Genomic DNA, 23,523 nt, shown 5'->3' on the forward strand with positions numbered 1-23,523 from the left:
TAACTTAACAAAAATCAATCCAGCTACATAACCATCAGTTGCCGCCAGTTGTCTTCGACTGATGATTTTGTGATGCAGGAATGTTGTACACCCGCATTGTTTGAGTATACAAGGAGGTGACACTGCTTCATATATTTGTAATGGATTTATTCCTTTTTCATGACCAACACTGTAAGACTTGTTTTACAATCAATTAATATTAAGGCTTTTTTTTTTTTTCTTTCCCCCATAGCAAAAATGTCAATCCATGATATTGGAATCCGCCTTGAAATGTACTTAGAATGTGTTAATTCAGTGGAATGAATAAACATAGGGGATGAGGTAAATAAGTTAGTATGCATTGTAGTCTTGGGTCTAACTAATGACTAAAATTAAGCAATTAACTTGGTCCTCCTCAGATGAATAAACAAAAATATTCATTTTTATTTAAAAAAAAAAACAAAAACATTACAAAAGCAAACAAATGTGTTTTTAATCACGTGTAACTCTCTTTGTCATGTTTAAGTCCACTGGGAATGGAATTAAACAGTTTGAAGCTTCTTTTTTGAAGAATTGTTCACTATCTGCCGAACTCCTAGTTGTAAATTGAGTTGAGTTGAGTTTGCTGCTGCCATTTAGTGCTCGTTTCACAAATTTTTGCTCACAAGTCAAAGCAAAATATCATCCGAGCAACAGCTCATATCTTGAAAATCTCGTAAATTCGGTCACTTGTAAGTCAAAATACTACTGTATTTGTTTGTAATATTTTGCCACAAATGTGTACTTGAATGATATCCTCGATCTTTTTAATGTCCTCGCCTAGGAGACCCCATTACTGCCGGAACAATTTACATGATGTTGATAACACTGCAAGTAATAATTGAAAAGGAGAATAATTAATAAGCAGTGAGTTCTAATGTGCCTTATAGCCAGCGTGGACTGATATGGACGCATGAGGTTCAGTTTACAACACTCCCTTGTTCCCGGCATTACCCGTTTATCAGCATGTTCAAAATCATCACTGCAGGATTAAATATGTGCCTAGTAATACTGCAATACAAACAAAGCATTACATCTTAAAAAAAAGAATTTTCCCAATTGTATCTAACAGTGAATGAAATTAAGCGTGCATAAATATGATGCATTGACTGGTATATGCAGCGTGTGTGTGTGTGTGTTGTGGTGACGCACTAATATAAATCAAGCAGCGATGCATCCTCGCTCCTTCCTCATTCCGCCTGCCAATTCGTACCCGTTACTATGGAGACCAGATGAAACTCACACTCGTATTTAAAGTTGGAGGAGGAGATGGTTGCTAATAACTAAGTGACACACACACACGCACGCACGCACGCACACACACACACACACACACACACACACATTGTGAACTCTTTGAATTTTCCAATGCAAACAGATTTGGCTGTCAAAAAGTGACATGACACCCAGGCGGGGTCGTCTCGCAGCGAGGGCAGCTGTCAGCAAACACCCGCCTGCCTCTTCATCAAAGCCCATTCAAAGTCAGCTGTATTGACCAACACGGCCATTCATGTGACGCGTGTCATCCTGTCAAGTCCGCACCTTGGCATACACGGACCTCTTAATAGATGGCAAACCAGTGGAGCATCTCGAGTGCAAGTGAAAAACACAAAGCTGTTCATGATAGATGGATGGAAGGTGTGTGGCGGAGAGTCATGTGATTGCCTAATGCTATGTGTTCAACAAAGTGCTGACACAGGCCATCAGGCTGTACAAGAGAAACAAACATGGGAAGGTCAAAGATGGACTGAAAAAAGAGAAGAAGAGAACCACTGTCATTGATAACAGATGTATACAGGCCAGAACATAAATACCTTACCGCTCTTCTAACAAGACATTCTCCAAGGTTTTGAAGCGCTATGTGAGGGAAAAGCATTTGACTAAATTGCCTTGAATTCCAAAATTAACAATCGATTCATCAATTTTATTCATAGCATGGGAGAAGCTCTTTCAGAACTCCTTTTTCGACGATTATAGTGTAACACTGATAACTCGACATTGGTCAATATGTAACCGATGTACAGTGGAACCTCAGTTTTTGTGATTAGTCCGGTCAAGTAAGTCTGACTAACACCGAATCATATGGCATCAAAAGCAATATTTCACTTCATCCAATTAATCTGTTCGAGACACCCAAAATATTAACAAAATGTATGGATGACAAATGAAGTGGATAAATGAACATTGAACATCACCTTTACATTTATTGAAGACACTCGATGGCGCATACAGTGAGGAGGGGAGAATGGGAAGCCATTTATAGAGTTCTTTCTTGTATTCTATCTTGCCTTGTTTATCAAATGGCTGGCACTCGGAACTTTCTGTCGTACTGTGTAAAAGGGTTCAACAGACAGCAAGGCATATTCCACAATGGAAGCATTTGTTAACAACTCAAGGCAACAACAAGCCGCCTGGTTAGTGTTGTTACGTTCGAACGTTTCTTTCAAAGAGCAAATCTTTTTCGTGAACGTACTGTACTGAATCATGAAATGATTCGTTTTTTGAGCTTGGCCGCTGCCATGAGCGAGTCAGCTGGGAGCGGAAATGGAACTGAAGCGTCCAGGCTGGGACGGGACTTCACAAAACGTACTGCCATGTGATTTGCGATTCGCCAGCATTGTCACTCACTTCAGCGAATGACCAATGAGCAGCCAGCATTAGGCAGCACCGCGTAGGTGGGGGGAGGGACTGAATTGAACTGAATGTACTGGTGTACTAAATGTACTGAAGAACTGAAAGTGAACTGAATTTACTGTTAACCGCGAGTGATTTGTTTGTTGAACTTCTTCGTTCGTGATCCGCAAAGGAGCGATGGACTAGTACGTATGCAGTGATTCATGCGGACGTTCATTGCAAACTAGCACGATGAGTGATTCGTTCGCACAAGGGACGACGTACTATGCAGTGAACACACTCACTGAGTGATTTAACCGCTCGTCCTGACGTCCTCGCGGGGATAGCTTTCACTGGCTAACGGCTAATGTTGAGTCAGTCAAGCACACACATGGGACATGGCTCGGACGGTGCCTCCGTAATCTAAACAGACTACACATAAGTCGTGAGAGGACAGGAGACCGACATGCAAGTTAGATTCGCCAGTGCAAGGCAAACTGAAGCAGCAGCAGCAGGCAGTTAAAGGAGGGGGGTTTATTTGAAAAGATTGATCAGAAATTTCAAATCACATAACACATGCATATCATCCCCTCTGTGTCTCAAATGTGATTATTAAAGCTTTTTGTATAATAATAATAATAATAATAATACATTAAAATGCCAGTGGATGAATAGTTAGCACATCTGCCTCACAGTTCTGAGGGCTGGGGTTGAAATGTGTGGAGTTTGCATGTTCTCCCCGTGCCTGCGTGGGTTTTCTCCGGGCACTCCGGTTTCCTCCCACATCCCAAACACATACGTGGTAGGTTAATTGAAGACTCTAAATTGCCCGTAGGTGTGAATGGTTGTTTGTTTCTATGTGCCCTGCGATTGGCTGGCGACCGGTTCAGGGCGTACCCCACCTCCCGCCCGAAGATAGCTGGGATAGGCTCCAGCAGCCCGTGACAATTGTGAGGATAAGCGGTAAAAGAAAATGGATGGATGTATACATTAAAATGATATAGTGCGTCTCAAGACCCTCAAAGACGCTTTACATAAATCAGATGACAATAACAGTAAGGTGGGTGAGCAGAAAGCCTCCGCCTTTCACTGCTGGTGTCAGCGACGCTGTCTACCGCAGTGAAATGGGAGCCTGTGTGGATGTAGAGGGCGGAAGATAGGTAGGTGAAGTTTTTTTGTTTTATTTATTTTATTTATTTATTTATTTTTAGATCATCCCTCCTTTCCTAGTTTACAATACTTGACAATCACAACACATTGTCCTTCAGGGAACATGTTGAGTGATCGTGATCCTCAGGTCATCATTAAGTGAATGAGGAAGCACTTGAATGATTCTGTGAGAAATAACTGAACGATTCGGTTAATGAATCTTTTGGACGAATCATTTTAACTAACTGACTCTAATGATTCAGTACACTCAAAAGAACTGCCATGCCCATCACTACTCCTGGTCTGTTTGGCAACACTTGGACAAGTTGGGGCAACATTGGCGTAACATCCTGTCAAAAATTAGGCCTTCAAAACAAAAGCATTCCAATGAAATAACAGTTTCAACACTTTTTGGGGGCCTATGGTGACGCTAGTGAGGGTAAGCGGTATGGAAAATGGATGAATGGATGGACGGTATTTAGCCATCGCACTCAAACTATTTTGTGCTTGTTTATTGAGTGCAACTGTTCAACTGTTAAAGAAGCCACCATGAATAAGCAAGAAAGTGTGGTGAAACTGTGATTATATTGTTTTGAAGATCTACTGTTGACAGGATGTGTTCCACAGATGTTGCCTGACTGTTGCAGAGCAGAGTGGGAGGGTTATTACTTTGAGTTGTTAAAAAAGGCCTGTACTGTGGAATACGCCTTGCCATCTGCTGAATCCTTTATACACAACTTGCAAACCGCTTCGATTCGGGTAAATGGCTGTGTCAAGCAGGAGATTTACGAAAATCTAGACGAAAAAAAAAAAAACATCAAAAACCGAATCATTCAAAAGGCATTGAAAATGAGATTCTTCTGTGTCAAGTTTTTTGCTGTGGGGAGATTCTGTCGCGCTGCTCCTGCCAGGGCAAAGTGCAGCACAGACACACACCCTCGCACACAAACACACGGACAAGCGACATGCAGCACTCCCACTCACTCGGCTGCAATCAGTGAGAGAAACTCAATTTTTTTTACTCCCTGGTAACCTGTGGCTATAAAAAAAATATAAGACTACACTTAGTGACCCTTGACAATAATATCCCCACAGAAACATGCTGTTAGGGTACGTCAATGAGAGCATTCGAGTTTTTTTCATGCAAGGTTTAGAAAGCGAATTACAACGTTTTAACGTCATGTGAGTTGCATTTTTGTGAAATCGACAAATATATATGCAAGTGTTAATTACCACGTTGATAGTAAGACCATTATAAAGCTTACAGTTTACAGTCCTTATGTTGACACTGTTACTAATTACACCTTTAATTTAGTAGTGTTCTGCTTCCTCATAAGTATACAGTATATATCAATGTTCTTATTTCATATATCGGATGTTGGCCGACATATCGGTAACAACTTTTTTTAGCTCCTCACATCATTATTGGCATCAACTGTCAAGATCCGATATCATTCGGACTCTAGTTTTGATGGCAGTGTGAGCAGAAAAATGTTGTTATAGTGGAGGTCTGCATGGACATAGGACATAACTGACATCATATTGTTCTCCAGGTCACAAACTAGGAGACTGAATTGTCAGATGTTGCAGTGAAGTGGTGCACTCCATTTGGCCCCCATTGCTCCAAGACGCGAGTTATCAACAATGAGTTTTGCATAATCGTCAGAATTTAGAGGTCACTCACAAATTTCCATTCTAGTTCATGCCAAAGGTGTTTGATGGGGTTGAGGTCAGGCCGGTCACGTTCCTCCACACCCACCAAACTCATCCAAGCACACATTTATGGCCCTTGCTTTGTGCACTGGGGATAGAATTTTTCAACCTATTGGACCCGTGGCGTCTGGAGCAACCATTAATTAATTAATTCATAAATACGTCTCATTACATTTGTCCATATCCTGTGTCAAATTTCTTGTCCATAATGTCAAGGAAATCTTGCCTTACAGGCTATCTCAAGGAAAGATACTCTAATTCATTATGGTTAAATGCGAGTTGCCGTACACTGTTGTATAACAACACTAGGGGACACTTATGCTGATCCGCCTAGCCACAGATTCAAATCAATCATGTGTGCGTGCGTGTCTATGCTCATGTTTCTTACGTGTTCATATGTTAATGTGTTAGTGAATGTGTCCAACAGCTGATCAATAACATACTCCCACTGAGCTCTTACCACACATAGCCACGATACAGAGCCTACAACAGGCACACACACTCGCGCGCGCACACACACACACACACACACACACACACACGAACACTCATAACAGAGGGTCTCACCACTCTCACACTGAGGGATCCGTGACAAGAGAGAGGGGAATCCAACAACAAGCTTTATCGATCCAGACTGGAAACCCCCCTCAGGCCACACACACTCTCTCACACACATACATGTATAGCACCCCGCCCCACCGGCCCCCCACCCACACACACATACAGTACAGCTAGCTGTGCTGGATCAATGAGTGCTTGGCGTGACCAACAGAACCAGCACCATACAAAAAGGCACATACATGCACACGCATGTGCACATAAAAAACTCTATTGCGAGATGAAAGGGATGCTCGATATCAGAGCTCGAGATAAAGGGCAGCCAGGAGTGCAACATATCATCTGACCTAAACAGTTTCATCTGACACCCAACAAGTTGCCATTGCTGCGCGGAGCAAATGTTAACTGTGCACCACACAAGCTTACACACACGCACACATTTACACACGCAGTGTGTAGGAGGCCTTCACACGGATATGGTCCGACAGAGTGTGAGCGGCGCGTATGCTCGCTTTGTGGTGACCGTGATGAGCAGCTAAAAGGATCTATCACTCATCAAATTACATTCCCATTGGAGTCCACACGCACTCACACACGCACACACGCACACAGAATACATCTAAAGCCTGATTTATTTCCGGTACATGGCTATTAACAACAGCGGCGTCGGTTAGCGAGTGAGGAGCCAGCAACATGGCAGGCAAAGGCCATTTCATCTTCTTTTTGACAGAGTGGTTCATTTTTTAAATCCTCCCCTCCATCTTGCCGCTCTGACAACACGGGATACACCAGTGACACGGGAGAAATTCATTACAGCAACCGAGGAGTGCGGACACCTCATTTCGGTGACAGGGTTTGGCGAAAAAAAAATCCCATTTTGTAATTGCTGTTCCTATTCTCCCTTTTTCTGAGAGTAAACACTGTTTGACTCCATCGCTATTTGAATGTTGCTCAAACACACCAAGCAAAACTCCAGTGGTCGTCACAACTGACTATGGAGCAACAGTGACTGGATCCCTTACCTGGGACAATGGACACGGTGTCTTTCTCCCAGGACACCACGCTGACGTACTCCTGGACAGCAGAGGGGATGAGGCACTTGAAGACAGCGACATTACCTCGCATGGAGCGCTGGTCAGCCACACGGACTGTATATGGCTCTCGGAACACTAGTATGGAATAAGGGAAGAGGACAGAATAGCCTTTAATAAGATAATGTTCTATTAGTTTAACAGGGACGACATTCACGATACACATAAAAACAGATTTTATTCGGGGAGGGAAAATCTACTAATTAATGTTTCGTGGTATAAATAGTGGCAAAGATGTACATTTTTAAGAAAAAGAAACAGTTTCCACTTTCCTGCAGTCCAATATTTAAGGTGTGAACTTTTAAATCTAGCTTTTTTTTTTTACAAAATTTGCCAGAAACAAAAAGGGTAGAACTTCATTAGGGCTGCAGCTGTCGAATATTTTCATAATCCATTTTTCTACCGATTATGTATTATGTATTATTAAAACAACTAAATGTGCATGTGAGGTGCTGATTTTGTTTTTGTCCACTTGGGGTCGCCATCCTCACATTCCACACTATAATATCTGTGACTTTGCCTGGTCGCGTGAGAGACGTAGGAGTCAGCGAATGAGAGTGTAGAGTTGGCTGTTGTGAGCTCAGGTGAGCAGCTAACCATTAGACATTTAAATGCCTGGGACTCAGGTGTGGCAGTGTGTCGCAGCTCCTGTATGAATGTACTTATTACGTGTTTATTTTGTTGCTGTTTGTTCAATAAAGCTATTGAAAGTGTACCAATAGCTGTGTCTATCCTTCACCACTTGTGGGGGCATTGCAATATGTTTCAACTAGCGGTGGTATCGGTAGGCTATATTAAATTAAGTAACATTGATACCTTGTGCTGGTGATTGTAGACGGGCTGTTAACTCTGCTTTGCAGTAGACACATTGCACATTGTTATCTTCTTTTTCAAATGTGAAATGACCACAAACTTTGGACCTTGTCTGTCTTTTACACATTCTTTCCTCCTGGCTTGCCACCAATGCAACAACTTATTTCAACACGGAGCGGTGAGTGAATCTGCAGTAACATTGTACCCATGCGGAAAAATTATCATGAAGCTTTGAGGCAGAAATCTTGCTTTTATTTTTTATCTTTAAATATTAAAATTCTTTAAGTTTTTGGATTAATTGTTTAAGCCGAAAACAACATTATATTCGAAGTGGACTGCTAAATCACACAATTATGCCGTATATCCCCCAATAAAAATATGACCCAATAATCCAATTAAATTGGGACGTATTTTGCCATAATTTCAAAGTGACAGCAATAGTGTAGTGTTAAATAACATTTTTTATCTCATATATATATGAATATAGAGCACACAGCAAAAATGTACACTTTATTATCAAAATTTATTATGATTGCAAGTGATGTCATTGTCAAAATCATTGAAAAAGAAAAAGAAACTGTGAAGTTAGACGTTTTATTATGTGTGTCTCGTGATGTGTCTATGGATCATTTTCGCTTAGTAAAAAAAAAAAAAAAAAAAAAACTGCAATTAGTGATCATTTTCACTCAGCTCATAAAGCTAAAATTACAAATGAATAAACATTTGAAAAGACAAGTTCAGGGCTGTCTTCTTATTGAAAAATCATAGACAAAAGAGCTGGTGTTGTTGCAGTCCTCCAACTCTATGTCGCTATGATCGTAAGGCGGACTGACTGGGAGCTGCGTTGAAGGGGATGCGCAGTGAGTGGCCTTTAGCCTTTCATAGAACAACGGCGCAGATGCTTTGAGACGGCGGGGGGCGCAGCGTGGCTCGCGGCCGCTGCGACTGTCACATGCAGGCGACGGGCATCAGAAACACGCGGCCTGCACATGGCACGGTGGGCGTGGGGCGGTGAGTCGGTGCCAGGGTGGCTGTGATTAAGACACAGCTAAATGATGAAAAAAGTAGCCTGTAGCTAACCAAATTGTCTCCGCAGTTAACTCTGTCACATTCAGAGTCGTCTGAGATGTGAAATGCTGAATCATAGCAAATACCTGTATTTGTCAGTATATTACATAAAGTAAATTGAATTAATGGATTATTTTGCAGCAGCACGGTGAACGATTGGTTAGCACGTCTGCCTCACAGTTCCGAGGTTCGGATTCAAGTCTCATCTACAGCCTTCCTGTGTGGAGTTTGCATGTTCTCCCCCATGCTTGCATGGATTTCTCCAGGTAGCTACTCTGGTTTCTTCCCACATTCCAAAAACATGCCAATGCATATTTTTTGAAAGAGAACAATTTAAAGAGTCTAAATCAGGTGTCACCAATATAGGAAAAAATACACTTGCATTGGTGCAACTACACTCTGTTATATCGCAGCCATTTGTTACAATCATTTAAGTTCATTTTTTTCCTCATTAATGTACACGCGGCGGCACGGTGGGCGACTGGTTAGAGCGTCAGCCTCACAGTTCTGCCTCCGCCTGTGTGGAGTTTGCATGTTCTCCCTGTGCCTGCGTGGGTTTTCTCCGGGCACTCCGGTTTCCTCCCACATCCCAAAAACATGCATGAATTGGAGACTCTAAATTGCCCGTAGGCATGACTGTGAGTGCAAATGGTTGTTTGTTTGTATGTGCCCTGCGATTGGCTGGCAACCAGTTCAGGGTGTACCCCGCCTCCTGCCCGATGACAGCTGGGATAGGCTCCAGCACGCCCGCGACCCTAGTGAGGAGAAGCGGCTCAGAAAATGGATGGATGGATGGATTAATGTACACACGGCACCCCATATTGACAGGAAAAAAAAAAAGGAATTGTTGAAATCTTTGCTGATTTATTAAAAAATAACTGAAACTGAAATATCACACAGGCACTGTATATATAGTATAATTAAAGGTCAGTATTGTAGGGCATGACCAAACCATTAGTTTTCAAGGAGATAAGCTAGCTGGCGCAATGAGGTTGAGGAGATGACCTACCCCCAAATAATTTAAGCAAATTTGACATTTCAGAAGAGTGTATGAAACTGGAAGCCCTTCACATTAATCAGTAGTAGTAGTAGTAAAAAGGTTGGTAACCACTGCTCTATATTGTCCATTGTTTTGACTGTGAATTATGTTGGTTGTTTGTCTATGTGTGCCCTGACTGGCAACCAGTCTAGGGTGGACCCTGCTTCTCGCCTAGTGTCAGCAGGGTTGAGCTCCTGCTCACCCGCAACCCTAAAGAGGATAGGCAATACAGAAAATGGAAAAATGGATTCATAATTTTGCTTTGAGAAGAGACATGTGGATGCTGAATGAGCACTCTTTTCTCGAATTCAAACTGCGTAGGCCAACCCACCATTCATATAAAGGATCAATGATATTTCCCCCCAACAATTTAGACATGGACACAAAAATGAGTTCGATGAGTAATGTTTAAGATGAGGAAAACACAATTACAGAAATGAAATGGGGTCCAAGAAAGGCTGATGCTGGCGAGTGTTTCTGGCATCCCAATCTATCACTGCTATTCAACCAGCTCGGCCTCCCTCCAAAATGAGGACAGTAATGGCTTAACAATGCAAATCTTTTCCTCACTCTCTCTCTCTCACTCTCACTCTCTCTCTCTCTCTCTCTCTCACACACACACACACACACACACACAAAACATAGGGAGAGGCCCCGCCCTCCGGTGTGTTCGCACTCTCCCCCAGCTCTCCAGTGATATAATTAACGCCTAGCCTGAAGGCCAGTTTCCTTGGTCATTAATAATGCTTTATGCCCACAACTACTGTCACTGGAACCCAATGGAAGCAAAGGCAATGTCCTTGCCAAATGTTTGAGAGTCTTTCACCTCAAAGTAACTCCACCATTTTACCTCTTACTTTAACTCTGTTCTACTTTTGGGGGGCTAAATCTCATATCCACCAACTTGTAATGGAACCACAAAACAATGTGACGAAGCGTAGACAAGTCTTTGGTTTGAGAAATCACTCTTCAATACTTTAACGGCTATTCCCGTTTGCACGCAAGTCTGTTTTTACATGCCTGGGCCTGTGCACTTTTCATCTAAGTGTAATCTCCCGTCCAGGCTTGTGAAACACCCAACGCGTGTAACTGGGGATTGAGTGCGCAAACACCAAAGAGGTGTGTTTGAGGCTGGCTGTAAATAATAGAGCATGGGATTTTCCTGAGACTTGTGAATGTCATTGAAATCCTTGAGAAAACTATAGCACAGTTTAAATAGGAACATTCCTTACATAGCGGATATGTCGTCGGCCAGTCGGAAGGTTTGACTGTTCCAGCTAACTCACACTTTGAAGGACAGCATGTTCTTTTATTATTATTATTATTGTTATTATTATTATTAGTATGTATGAAATAAATCCAATAAACGTAATTTAATCAGAATACTATGCTTATAACTGAATGCATTTTTGGTGCAGAAAAACGTCTGGAACTCAGGAATGCGTGGATGATTTTAATTCATATTTCACATGTTTACTGAGGTACCATAGAGACAATATTACATCCCAAATAGTAGAAAAAGTTGGTTTTGCAAAATACGGGACTTTTAACACATCCTCTGGAGAGCAGATCACTTTTTCGCTTTAAGTTGCCGGACACGTGGCCCACTAATGTGAGCCGACAGCTCATTTGTAAACAATACAAAGCTAAAGGACATATAACTGCAATCAAGTCTTGAGCCCATCTCTACAACTAAAGCTGTCACTGCCTTTCACTGATACCATCTACCTGCAGATCAATAGCGCCGATCGACTGAGTAGCTTCAGCTGCCGCGGCACGGCTAATTCTTGCAATCATTTATTTACTCTCTGATTGACCCTGCTGCCACTCGTCAATAGCAAGGAAAATTCCCAATCTCCTCTGTGCCCATCATAGAAAAAAAAACCAGCTTGACAGCTTGTAAATGTTTTGGTGCAATGACGCCAGCCACCAGTCAATGTCACTCCGCAAAATGGACTTTCTCTGTGGCAAACCTCTGAGAATGCTGTTTAAATTCAAAGTAATAATCATATTTTTGTCTGAATGTCAAAGTGCTGTTGTACACTAGCTGCAACCGTGGGATATTCTCCACTAAACTAATGCAAAGATGCAAATGGAAGCCCGGCTGATTTGTGTGTAAATTCCACTCCCCCTCATCGTACGCACCGCAGAATCATTAGGATGTTACTGATGCCTGACTATATGCGGCCCGGTTGCCTAGGAACGCGCTAAAACATGGCTCTGGTGCACGGGGCGCACTGGGAGGCAAGTCCTGTATCATTGTCGCTTCAATAATTAACACCGGGGAAACCAAATACTGCATTTACTTATTCATAAAGAGAAAAACACAGGAAAAACACAGCGAAGAAAGAAGAAATAAGAATGAAATGCACAGGGAAATGAATGGGTGCGGGTTATTATAATAAATGAACGAGAAAGCAGTCGCTGTCATTGTGTATCGTTTTCAGGCCCCAAGCCCTTGCCTGCTGTATTAGTAAATTAATGTCAAGTAAAGAAGAGATGGGGAGGACAGATGGAGAGGAAAAATGATCTTAACACCTGCTGTCTTGGACCGAGCCTCCCCGGGTTTGTGTGTTTTGGTTGGGACAAAAGGGGAATGGGGTGAGTTCGCTGAACAGGTGTCCTCATTTCATTTTATTAAGTGCCTGTAAGAAGGTGTCGGGTGTACAAAACATGAAACCTTGGCTCAAAAGCAGCGTAATGGGTGTGTTTACGTTAATGATGAAAATGAGGGCGTCATTGGGTCCAGTCTTTCTATATTTTAAACATATAATGTAAAAGCACAGATTTCATTCCCCTCAGCCCTGCAGCTACTGACTCAGTGCGGCTGTTACACCAACAATTCATCTCCTGAATCTTCACGTTAATGGGAAATAGATTTTCTCCTCTCTCATACTGTGATAATTCCGCCACTGACAAGTGATTATGGTTTGTAAAAATGTCCTCCCTAATCCTCTGAAAGGAAAACGAGGTGGTTGCCATGTGCTTAAATTTTGGAGAGGGTCCATGAGGCAACAGAGCCAAGCGGGCTGAGGTTCAATCTGCACGGTAACGGTGACTGAGGCAAATAGCCACCCAGGACCCATCCATTTTCTATAACATATATATATATATATATAATTTATAAACATTGAAATAGAAATAAAACAGTCTAGTTTTGTTCGACTTCAAATATTATGGTTGCAAGGAAGCAGTTCAGGGGTGTTTATATGGGCAAGCCGCTCAGGGCGGTACTCTGTGGGGGGCGACACTCGTCTTGAGCACTCGATTTAAACTCATGTTAAACTGGAGTCAGCACACAACTTCCACAATTTCAAGTGACTCATTAACTCCAAATAAAGTTATGTTGTTCTAGTAGGCTTTTCCTGACTTTTTCTGAGTAACCCTAAATCAAGTTCAGTTGTTCTAGTAGGTTTTTCCTGACTTTTTTTTTGTTTGCTTTCTTTGAGAAGCCCTTAAGCTTTTGTGCTAACCAAAATGTTCAAACTTGGTTTTGGACCATAACATTTTTTCCCACATGATTTCAAGCGTGTTTTTCTTTTTCTTTATAAGACAAGGCTTCCGTCTTGCTACCCTACCCCTTAGCTCAAACATACTGTATATAGAAGACAAGAGATTGTTGTCATGTGTATTAAACAGCCAGTACTTGCCAGAAATTCCTGCAGCTCCTTCATGTGTCTGTTGGCCTCATGGCAGCCGCCCTGACCAGTTTTCTTCTCATATTTTCATAGATTTTGGAAGGACGTCCAGTTCTTGGTAATGTCACTGTTGTGCCATATTTTCTCCACTTGATGACGCCTATTCACTGTGTTCCATGGATTTAATGCCTTGGAAATTCTTCTACTCCCTTGTCTCGACTGATACCTTTGAACAATGAAATTCCTCGGCTGTTGTGGAAGCAGACAATGTTTGTGTTTTAAGATGTGACTACAAAAATACAAGGAAAAGCCAAGCCGAACTTTATTTGGGGGTTCATCAGAGGCACTTTAAATGGTGGCAGGTGTGCGTTGAGTCCTATTTAAAATGAATTTGAACATTAGTGGTTTATTCTGAACACAGCCACATCTCTTATAATAATAGGTTGTGCAACCACATTATCTCAGTTGTTTATTTATGTTTTTATTAGTTAGTTTGAATAGTATAGTTGTTTATTTTTACTTCCCCTCTCGAAAAGATCTTTATACAAAACAAATTCTACAGGTTATGGGTCGCAGGTTTCAGGTCACGTTAATGGTGGAAATAATCTTCAGATGATTTATCTCAGTCTAATTTTTTTGTAGCACAAAAAACTGACATTTGAACAGGGATGTTCAGACTTTATATGTACTGTAAGGGCGGCACGGTGGCCGACTGGTGAGAGCGTCTGCCTCCCAGTTCTGAGGACCAGGGTTCAATCGCCGGCCCCGCCTGTGTGGAGTTTGCATGTTCTCCCCGTGCCTGCGTGGGTTTTCTCCGGGAACTCCGGTTTCCTCCATCATCCCAAAAACATGCATGGTAGGTTCATTGAAGACTCTAAATTGCCCGTAGGTGTGAGTGTGCGTGTGAATGGTTGTTTGTTTATATGTGCCCTGCGATTGGCTGGCAAACAGTTCAGGGTGTACCCCGCCTCCTGCCCGAAGATAGCTGGGATAGGCTCCAGCACGCCCGCGACCCGAGTGAGGAGAAGCGGCTCAGAAAATGGATGGATGGATGTACTGTAAGTGGACACAGGATGGAGAGACTTGAGACCTCATCATCATCATCATTATTGTATTTTATAGATTTGGAAGGAAGGCTTTGTTTACACGAACAGTGGTGTACAATATTCTACATGTATGTGTTGGAATCAGTTGAAATAAACATAATTTTTATGTCAGGGATGAAATGTGAGATTAATATGCAGAAAAAAGTTTTATTCAAGAGAATAAAACAAGACTGACAGGAAAACAAGCAGCCCACATAGTGACTTAATCTGGAGTCATTCCGGCAAGTGCTATTATTGGACCAGCAGCAGCACACGTGGAAATAGGTGAGAAAAAGGGAGGAGGGATGGTGCGAGCTATGATGAGAGAGTAGAGACAGAAATGTGGAACGATAGAGAACGGCAAGATGAAGAAGACAGTGAGGGACGGGCTGCTTTTTGTGTTATTTTGGCTGTGTCAGTCTGCCGTAGCACAAGAGCCACACCTAAGCTCTTGGGTCTCCCGTGGCAACCGCATGCGTGTCCATCTACGCAAGCTCGGAGGTAATGAGGTGCACACTCATGCACGTGCACCCTGCTTACGGAGCTGTAGCGACGCAGTCGCCTCAGCATTTAATTGATTAATAGTTGCAATTATTTGCGTGAGGGAAGGTCATCACAACATGAAGGCTTGCGAGAAGGTCACACAGAAGGGACTGCCCCCCCTCTTGGGAACACAAGGGCCATATGGGCGTGATCATACTCACGTATGTGCAGTTTGTGGCCGGACCGAGAAGTGCTGAGTGTCTCTTCGGGAAGGATTCATCATCACACTCCGAATTATTTTGCTTTTTTTTCACGATTGGGCTTGCATCGTTCCACGTCTGCAGCTGACTCTCTCAAACTGTCCTTGCCAAGACACCTCGACAAAGAGCTGGCAGCTACACACCAAGAGCCAGCTTGACGAAAATGGCTCTCTGTGTGCCTATATGTGTGCTTTTGTGTGAGTAGTGAGTAGTGTGTGTGTGTGGCTAGGGGACTTTCCAGTCGGTGAACAGATGGAGAGACTGGGAGACTGGGAGGCAGGTGGCGTGCTGGCATGAGTTACTGTTTGTGTGAGTGTGTTTGTGTGTGTGTGTGTGTGTGTGCCACACCTTCCTTCTCTATCTATGACCTTGACAGCGAGTGGAGCCAGGTCAACAGCACCCAGCTTTACACGCAGCACAAAAGTTTGGTTAATTGGAATGGTACACATTTTTTGGGGGGTATTCATAAAAAGCTGTGAAGGCTACCATTTCAAGGTTTTGGCACCCTTCCGTTGGAGTCCTAACCAGTGTGGTACAGAAGCAAAAGAGTGCCGCTACAACAAATTACAGAATGAGAATCGTAGCTTCCATGTCTTTTTTTAAATCATTCACTGCTGTGGATGTTTATTGTTTTGGATTTGAGATCAGCGCAATTTTTGAGAGGAAGATAAAGATGAGATAGTGAATCTCGGTTTCCCTCGATTATGAGGGAGAGAAATGCCAAGACGTTGGAAGTCAGTCAAGTTTATGCATTTCACAATCAAAGAGAGTATGTATATGTATGGTATGAATAGAGAATGTGTATGTCACAAGATGACGCAGTACATGGAGTGAATGAGGAACAAAGACGTTTAACTAGAGCCATGCGGTGAGTCAGCAGCGGTCATGGCGCATTTCTTACTTGTATATCTGTAAATAAATGATTATTTTGCCATCAAAATCCCATTCCCAGCCTTGTTTTTATTGTTTTATTGTTTAAGGTGTCACAATGGCAAAACAATATTAGTGACTGTTCTGCTTGACGTCTCTTTTCAGGAAAAAAATTGTTTTCTCCACTTTATAGTGAGAAACCGGTGTTTTGGGTGAAACCAACCCATGTTCTATTGTTGATTACTAAAGAACAGAAAAATCTAGAAACAAACTTTTTTCTGGTGAAAGAAGAGCATCAACTCTTTTTTGGGGGATAAATGAGGTGTGTATATTGTCACAGAACATGGGTATTGAAAGATCAATCAGAATGCTCTAAAACAGCTGGCAATATTGGGAACTCTGCTTTGAAAATGGTTGGCATTGAATGCGTTAATAAGCGGGGGGTGCGTGGGGGGGGGGGGGGAATCTAACCCTGTTGTGTTGAAAGCAATTGACTCTGTCGAGGTTAACTGAATCGAATCGTGGCATTTGGTGGAAACACAGCTTTAAAATGGAGTAGGTTAATTCAGGTTGAGGAGTCCACTGAGTGTATTCTTGTGGCGATCGAGGCTGCCTGTGTCCTTATAATTTCATAAGTGAGTCAAGATGCAGCATTTTGCATCCATTTGCCTTCACTTCAATTTTAGTCCAAAGCCAATACCTGGAAAAAACACCATCTCGTACAACCCCAATTCCAATGAAGTTGTGTTACAACAGCATGGCTTCGTAGTAAAAGAGTGCTGGTACTAGACTGGCCTGCCTGCAGTCCAGACCAGTCTCCCATTGAAAATGTGTGGAGCATTATGAAGCGTAAAATACGACAACGGAGACCCCAGACTGTTGAAGAGCTGAAGCTGTACATCAAGCAAGAATGGGAAAGAATTCTACCTACAAAGCTTCAGCACTTAGTGTCCTCAGTTCCCAAACGTTTATTGAATGTTGTTAAAAGAAAAGGTGATGTAACACAGTGGAAAACATGACCCTGTCCCAGCTTTTTTGGAACATGTTGCAGCCATAAAATTCTAAGTGAATGATTATTTGCTAAAAACAATAAAGTGTATCAGTTTGAACATTAAATATCTTGTCTTTGTAGTGTATTCAACTAAATATAGGTTCAACATGATTTGCAAGTCATTGTATTCTGTTTTTATTTATGTTTAACACAACGCCCCAACTTCATTGGAATTGGGGTTGTACTTGGTTCGTAGTAAATTATACTGTAGTTCTTGAGTGTATGGGCTATATTGGAAAGACGCTTCAAACTTTGATAACTTACTGAATAAAAGCTCTTGAAATGGCATTCAAATGATGATTGATGTCAGTGTTTATTGTGTCCACGCTCACCTGATTTGATGTGAATGCTGGGGCTCCGGATTTTTCCTGCCTGGTTCTCTGCGGTGCAGAAGTACTCGTTGTCGTGGATGATGCTGTTATAGGCGGAGGGAGAGAAGGGGTACAGCTGGAGGGTGCCGTTGGCGTGCACATGGCGGATGTGGGGCACGTCGTAAATGTCGTCTCCGGCGGCCAGGTACCAGCGCAGGACGGCATGGGGGGCGCCGCCCGCGGGGCAGGGCAGGGACACCCCCACCGAGCTGGAGAAGGTCACCCGCTGCAGGGAGGCGTTCACAAAGTACAGCCGCGTAGAGACAACATCTTCGCTGTTGACTGTTTGGATAAGAGAACACATACATTACGAGTTGGGAGGGACGAAACAAAGTCTAACTGTCAAAAACATCCAGAAAACAACAACTGAGTTACTGAAAAAAACAATAGGTACATCTGCACAAATAAGATCACTCCACTCAGTTTTGATTGAGATTGTCAGAGAGTTATTCATTTACCAATAATGAGGTGTGTCACCAAATATTTATCCATCCATCCATTTTCTGAGCCGCTTCTCCTCACTAGGGTCGCGGGCGTGCTGGAGCCTATCCCAGCTGTCATCGGGCAGGAGGCGGGGTACACCCTGAACTGGTTACCAGCCAATCGCAGGGCACATAGAAACTAACAACCATTCGCACTCACAGTCATGCCTACGGGCAATTTAGAGTCTCCAATTAATGCATGTTTTTGGGATGTGGGAGGAAACCGGAGTGCCCGGAGAAAACCCACGCAGGCACGGGGAGAACATGCAAACTCCACACAGGCGGGGACGGGGATTGAACCCCGCACCTCAGAACTGTGAGGCTAACGCTCTAACCAGTCGGCCACCGTGCCGCCCCAAATATTTATTTAGAGTCATATTTGTATTTCAAATCCAAACTACAAACTATATTTTTTCTCGTTCATTGTGGGACAGACGATCAACCAGGACGTCTATAAAAAGATCCTGTGACGTTCACCGTCCGAGAAGAGGCGAGCTCCTGGCCGAGAAGAACATCGCCGTGCTGGAGCAACCTCACTACTCACCCGACCTTCTTAACATTTGACAGCGAGACTCACAGACATCCATAACTACATTTTTCCTACCCACAACTGGCATTTAAGGTATCTGCAACGTCATTTCGTTTAGGACAAATAACATGGCTTTTGCCACTCATGTATTCAGTTTGTCACTATGGAATATCTACAATTTGGCTACAGATATCTGTTCTGTAAATTAGGAATATCTGCGGCGAATTGTAGATATCTGTGTGAGATATCTACAATTTGAGTTAAAGATAGCTTTAATTCACCACAATTCAAGATATTTACAGTACATGTACCTTTTCAGATACGGGTATCTTAAATCAAATTTGAACTACCCAAAATGAAGTTCTACATATTTCATAATTCACTAGTGGATGTCTGCAACTGAATTGTAAATGACCTAGAATTAGAAACCCATTACGCATTAATAGCAAAAGTGAATTACAGATATCAATATGGAAATTCATTTTTGGTTGGCTTATTTTATTCAAAGGAACACATCCATCCATCCATTTTCAACACCGCTTATCCTGATTAGGGTCGCGGGGCGCTGGAGCCTATCCCAGCTGACTTTGGGCGAAAGGCAGACTACACCCTGAACTGGTCGCCAGTCAGTCGCAGGGCACATGTAGACACGGACAACCATTCGCACTCACATTCACACCGTCACTGAGTGGGAACCGAACCCACGCTGCCTGCACCAAAGTCAGGCGAGTGTACCACTACACCATCAGTGACCAAAGGAACACAATATTTGATAAAATATACATTAGTATGTTAGTTGTAAATCACATCAAACGACTAGACAACGGGAAGTCCTCGATTTACGAACGAGTTCCGTTCCTACGCTGGCGACGTACCCCGGATTTCCGCGTAAATCGGATTTGACCGTTAAAGACGAAATTTACGTCAAAATACGTCTGTTACGGGTATTGTCCCACGTGATTGTGACAGCAAGCTCAGTGTGTGCGGGCGTCTGTGAGTGAGACGGGACTGCGCAGGCGTCGTCCTGCGGGACTGTGAAGGAGGAAGGAGTGCGCGCAGGTGCTGTATAACAAACACTTTGGGATTAATGCCACTGAAGGAAGATTATATATATATATATATATATATATATATATATTATATATAATTTGATGTGTGTTAGGGTCCCATAGATTGATTTTTTTAAGGAGGTGAATACATTCCCTAATCCCCCAGTGGAAATTCTATGATAGCAAAGCATAAAGCGCGACTGCGGATCCATTGCATATTAAATTCACAATATCTATAAATCTCAAGTTAAAGAGCTATTGCAAAGCAAGCATTATAAAGACGCTTGACCTAACACACACTTTCTAAGACCTATAGGATATAATGTCCACAGGCATCCAGGGCCACATTTTGTGCCAAGCTGCCTTCATTTATCTCATTCATTATGCATTTCTTTAATATCTGATATCTTAAGTGTACGTAGGAAGCCCTCTGGAAATCTACTGGCCACAAATCCAGCAATTGAGGCAGAATTGAGAGACGTTTGTGAAAGAGCAATGCTGTTATAATACAGATTAAGCATTGTCTTCCACCAACCACCATATATTGCTGTCTTTAAGAAGAATAGATGCACCTTTTATGAATAGTGTGCTTCTTGGGGATTAGCTAATAGGAGAATTGTGGCGCGATGTGGGTGGGGAGGAGGGGGGGCTTGGCAGCAGAGGAAGCCAAAGAAGTGCTGAGCTAAGCTCGGCTGGCAGCCACAACCGGGACCCCCCACCCACGAAGCAGGGAATTCTCCTCACAGACCAAGATACTGAATTAATCCCTTGGTGTCAACAATGCCTGGATTAGCACTATCTCTTCAATTCTCAATGTCCCGAGAGAGAATAGGGTGCTGGCTATCAATGGAGATTGAAAGACACTATATCATGTCATTTAGGAGCTAATTTCTCTGGCTCATCACAATCAAAGGGTGTCATTTATAACTAGTGATTAAATGAAAGGCTGAAGATCTTGATAGCAAGAACGAGGATGAATGGTTTTGGTACAAGAGACACATGTTCCACATAGTTTACTGTCACTATCCCATGAAAACCTTGTATTTCTATTTCATGACAAATGTGACGAATTAACACTTTAATACGTTTGTAGTTAACTGTTAAAAGTTCGCAGTTTACCAATGACAACATGTTTTATGGTTTTTTAGCAGAAGCCTGAAGGTTTTGTGTTAACAATGACTCGTATTTCAAACTGTTCATATTTCCTAAAAGGTACATTGTTTTGAGTAAACGGTACATATTCACTGTCCTCATCTGGTCACAGATACCACGCTAAAGTCGATTAAACATGAAAACGTTAAACACTCACATAGAAATATACACTGCTGGCTAATATACCACAGTGGCTCATACCATAGCAATCCTAAAATACCATACAAATATTTTCCTTATGGAGTGTGAGCAAAGTATCTGAGATACCTCTGAACTTTCACACGATGAAAAACGGGAGCAAATAGCACCCAAAAAAAGGATGTGAAGTTACTTAGAACAATGGCGTGTATGAATGTAAAGCGTTGTGGGCTTGGTTTTGCATCGTTCACTATTTATTCTCCCTTCACAAATCGACTCATTATATTTTCAACCATGGTACCAATAGTGATGAGTTTGTATGCCAGACGCAGAATGCTAACCCCACATAATCCCCTTTTACACATTTTCCGCACACAGTCGATCCAGCCAGTCATTACAACTGGAGGTCCGTGTCCGACCTCCCCACACCTGATGTACTGCATGTGTGGGTCTCTGTCAAGCGGAACGGGATATTGTTGACGAGACTTGTTGGGAAGAGACTTGTCTCACTTGTAAAGGTGTTGGCATGTGAAGCAGGTCAAACAGATATGGGGGTTCATGCGCAAGGTAAGGCTGTGATTGGCAACGCGTGAGACAGCAAGTGTGTGTGAGTACGAGTACACACGCAGGTGGCGAGCTAGTTTCATCGTTCCTCCGCCAACCCGCTGCAACTGGAGCACATCCTTTGTGTTCAAAAATCGCAATTCAGGTCAAGTTCAATCCATCCCACTGTTTGAATCCATGTTAGTCGATCTCCCCAGCTGATCTGCACTTTCAGAACCACGGAGAGCACCACAACGTACTTGTGGGAGAGGAACACGCGTACACACTCAGACATAGGTAAATACAGTATAGAGCAGCAGTGAGCGAAGAACGACACGTATGGCCCACTACGTTGTATGCAACCATTTCCCCCCTAAAATTGGTTAAGGGCTATTCCACCAAATTGGTGCCATTTGTGTCCCCAGGAAATAAAATATGATAAACTGAATCTACACTGTAAATGCATGATAAAATTAACTGTAAAATATTTTTTTTATGAAGCAAAGTGTCCTGCACATTGATCTGATTGCATATTTAATAAATACAAGTTAATGATTCATTTGATCTACCTAGAACACTAAAGGAATATCCTTTGTTGCCTGCCCCTCTTCCAAAACTCTGACTTTACCATGAAATATAAGTTAAATGTAATTTAAATGCTTTAGGAATGATAGATTTTTTAAATATATATTTGTGTTTCTCTTTAGCCCAACTATACTTTGTTTGTTAAAAAAAAACAAAAAACATTTAAACAATTAAGTTTTGATTCATAGTTGTAGTTGTGTCCGTACAAAGGCACTCTCTTAAAAATTTGGAATATTCCACAGGAAGTTACACCTTTCAGATCCCCCGCAGGCTATGGGAAGGCCAAACTTTAGTTAGTTTATTTGTGCTAGTTCAACTACGACTGGAGATTAAAGTCTCGGCACAGTCCCGTTACCCAAATCTTTTTTTTGTTTGTTTGTTTAGTTTGTGATTTGTGTTGACTCACTGTAGTGTGATGAGTGGCATCATGCTATTAGCATACATGCCATGTGGCTATATTTCATGTATTTGCTCGTTCTACGCTTAAAAACCAACTCCTGTTACTTTCAGTCCTGTTATTCAAATGAGGAGTTTCAATGCAATATAACAATGACATCAAAATAAAGTTACATGAGATAGGCCAATATATATTTTGGATTAGTTCAAATACGTTTATTTTCAGAGAGTTACAACAAGCAAATGGCACCGATTCGGAGGAAAAACTCATTTTCTTTACAATTGGGTTCATTCACCTCATTAAATAATTGCTTTATTGTAAATAATAACAAAAAGTATGCATAAAATCAACAATTTGACATGTTTTTAAAATTGTTGACTTACTAAAACATTGGTTAATTATTTTTAGGGCATTCTTAAGTGTGGACACTCGGACAATTGAGGGCAAGGTGGAGTTTACGTTGCAGTGAATTCATGTGAACCTTTCAAAGTGCATCACAAATTTTGGAAATCATACTGAAGATGTTATTTGCTCATACTCCAATTAAATAAAATGCTGCTGGTAGTTTCTTGCAAATATGCATTTTTGCCTTTTTAGGGACACCCTATACAGCCATCCATTGATTTGTAAGAGATGACACCAGTCCCTGAACTTTATAATGACTAAAACAATTTAACCCAGCTTTTTCCGCTGAGATGTAATTCATTTTTCAAACTAGATAAACTCCCTCAGATTTGTCAGGCCGCTGCACTTATGATACGCTTTCAAATGCCATAATCTGTTCCATTCTAAACAAGCCTTAAACCATCCGGCGATGCCGTCCAAAAT

At 42.2% G+C, this 23,523-nt stretch overlaps 1 protein-coding gene and 1 long non-coding RNA gene across 5 annotated transcripts in view; one reads left to right on the plus strand and one right to left on the minus strand.

The window, feature by feature from the left end:
- dscaml1 (Down syndrome cell adhesion molecule like 1) overlaps nucleotides 1-23,523 on the minus strand; it is a 146,019-nt gene that overhangs the window by 115,416 nt on the left and 7,080 nt on the right. For all 4 annotated transcript variants that reach the window (XR_009789611.1, XM_061780902.1, XM_061780900.1 and 1 more), the window contains exons 2-3: nucleotides 17,782-18,102; nucleotides 7,074-7,220 (exon numbers count right to left, since the gene is read on the minus strand). Coding sequence is in view for 3 of the 4 variants with exons in the window: in XM_061780902.1 (XP_061636886.1) it covers nucleotides 7,074-7,220; nucleotides 17,782-18,102 (468 nt within the window). In the remaining variant the exon portion in view is untranslated. The remainder of the gene's footprint in view (nucleotides 1-7,073; nucleotides 7,221-17,781; nucleotides 18,103-23,523) is intronic.
- LOC133481794 (uncharacterized) overlaps nucleotides 1-23,523 on the plus strand; it is a 64,221-nt gene that overhangs the window by 38,678 nt on the left and 2,020 nt on the right. Inside the window, exon 5 of the long non-coding RNA XR_009789613.1 lies at nucleotides 18,737-18,924. This is a non-coding gene — a long non-coding RNA (uncharacterized LOC133481794). The remainder of the gene's footprint in view (nucleotides 1-18,736; nucleotides 18,925-23,523) is intronic.

Source organism: Phyllopteryx taeniolatus, chromosome 8 (genome assembly GCF_024500385.1).
Source record: "Phyllopteryx taeniolatus isolate TA_2022b chromosome 8, UOR_Ptae_1.2, whole genome shotgun sequence".
NCBI lineage: Eukaryota > Metazoa > Chordata > Actinopteri > Syngnathiformes > Syngnathidae > Phyllopteryx > Phyllopteryx taeniolatus.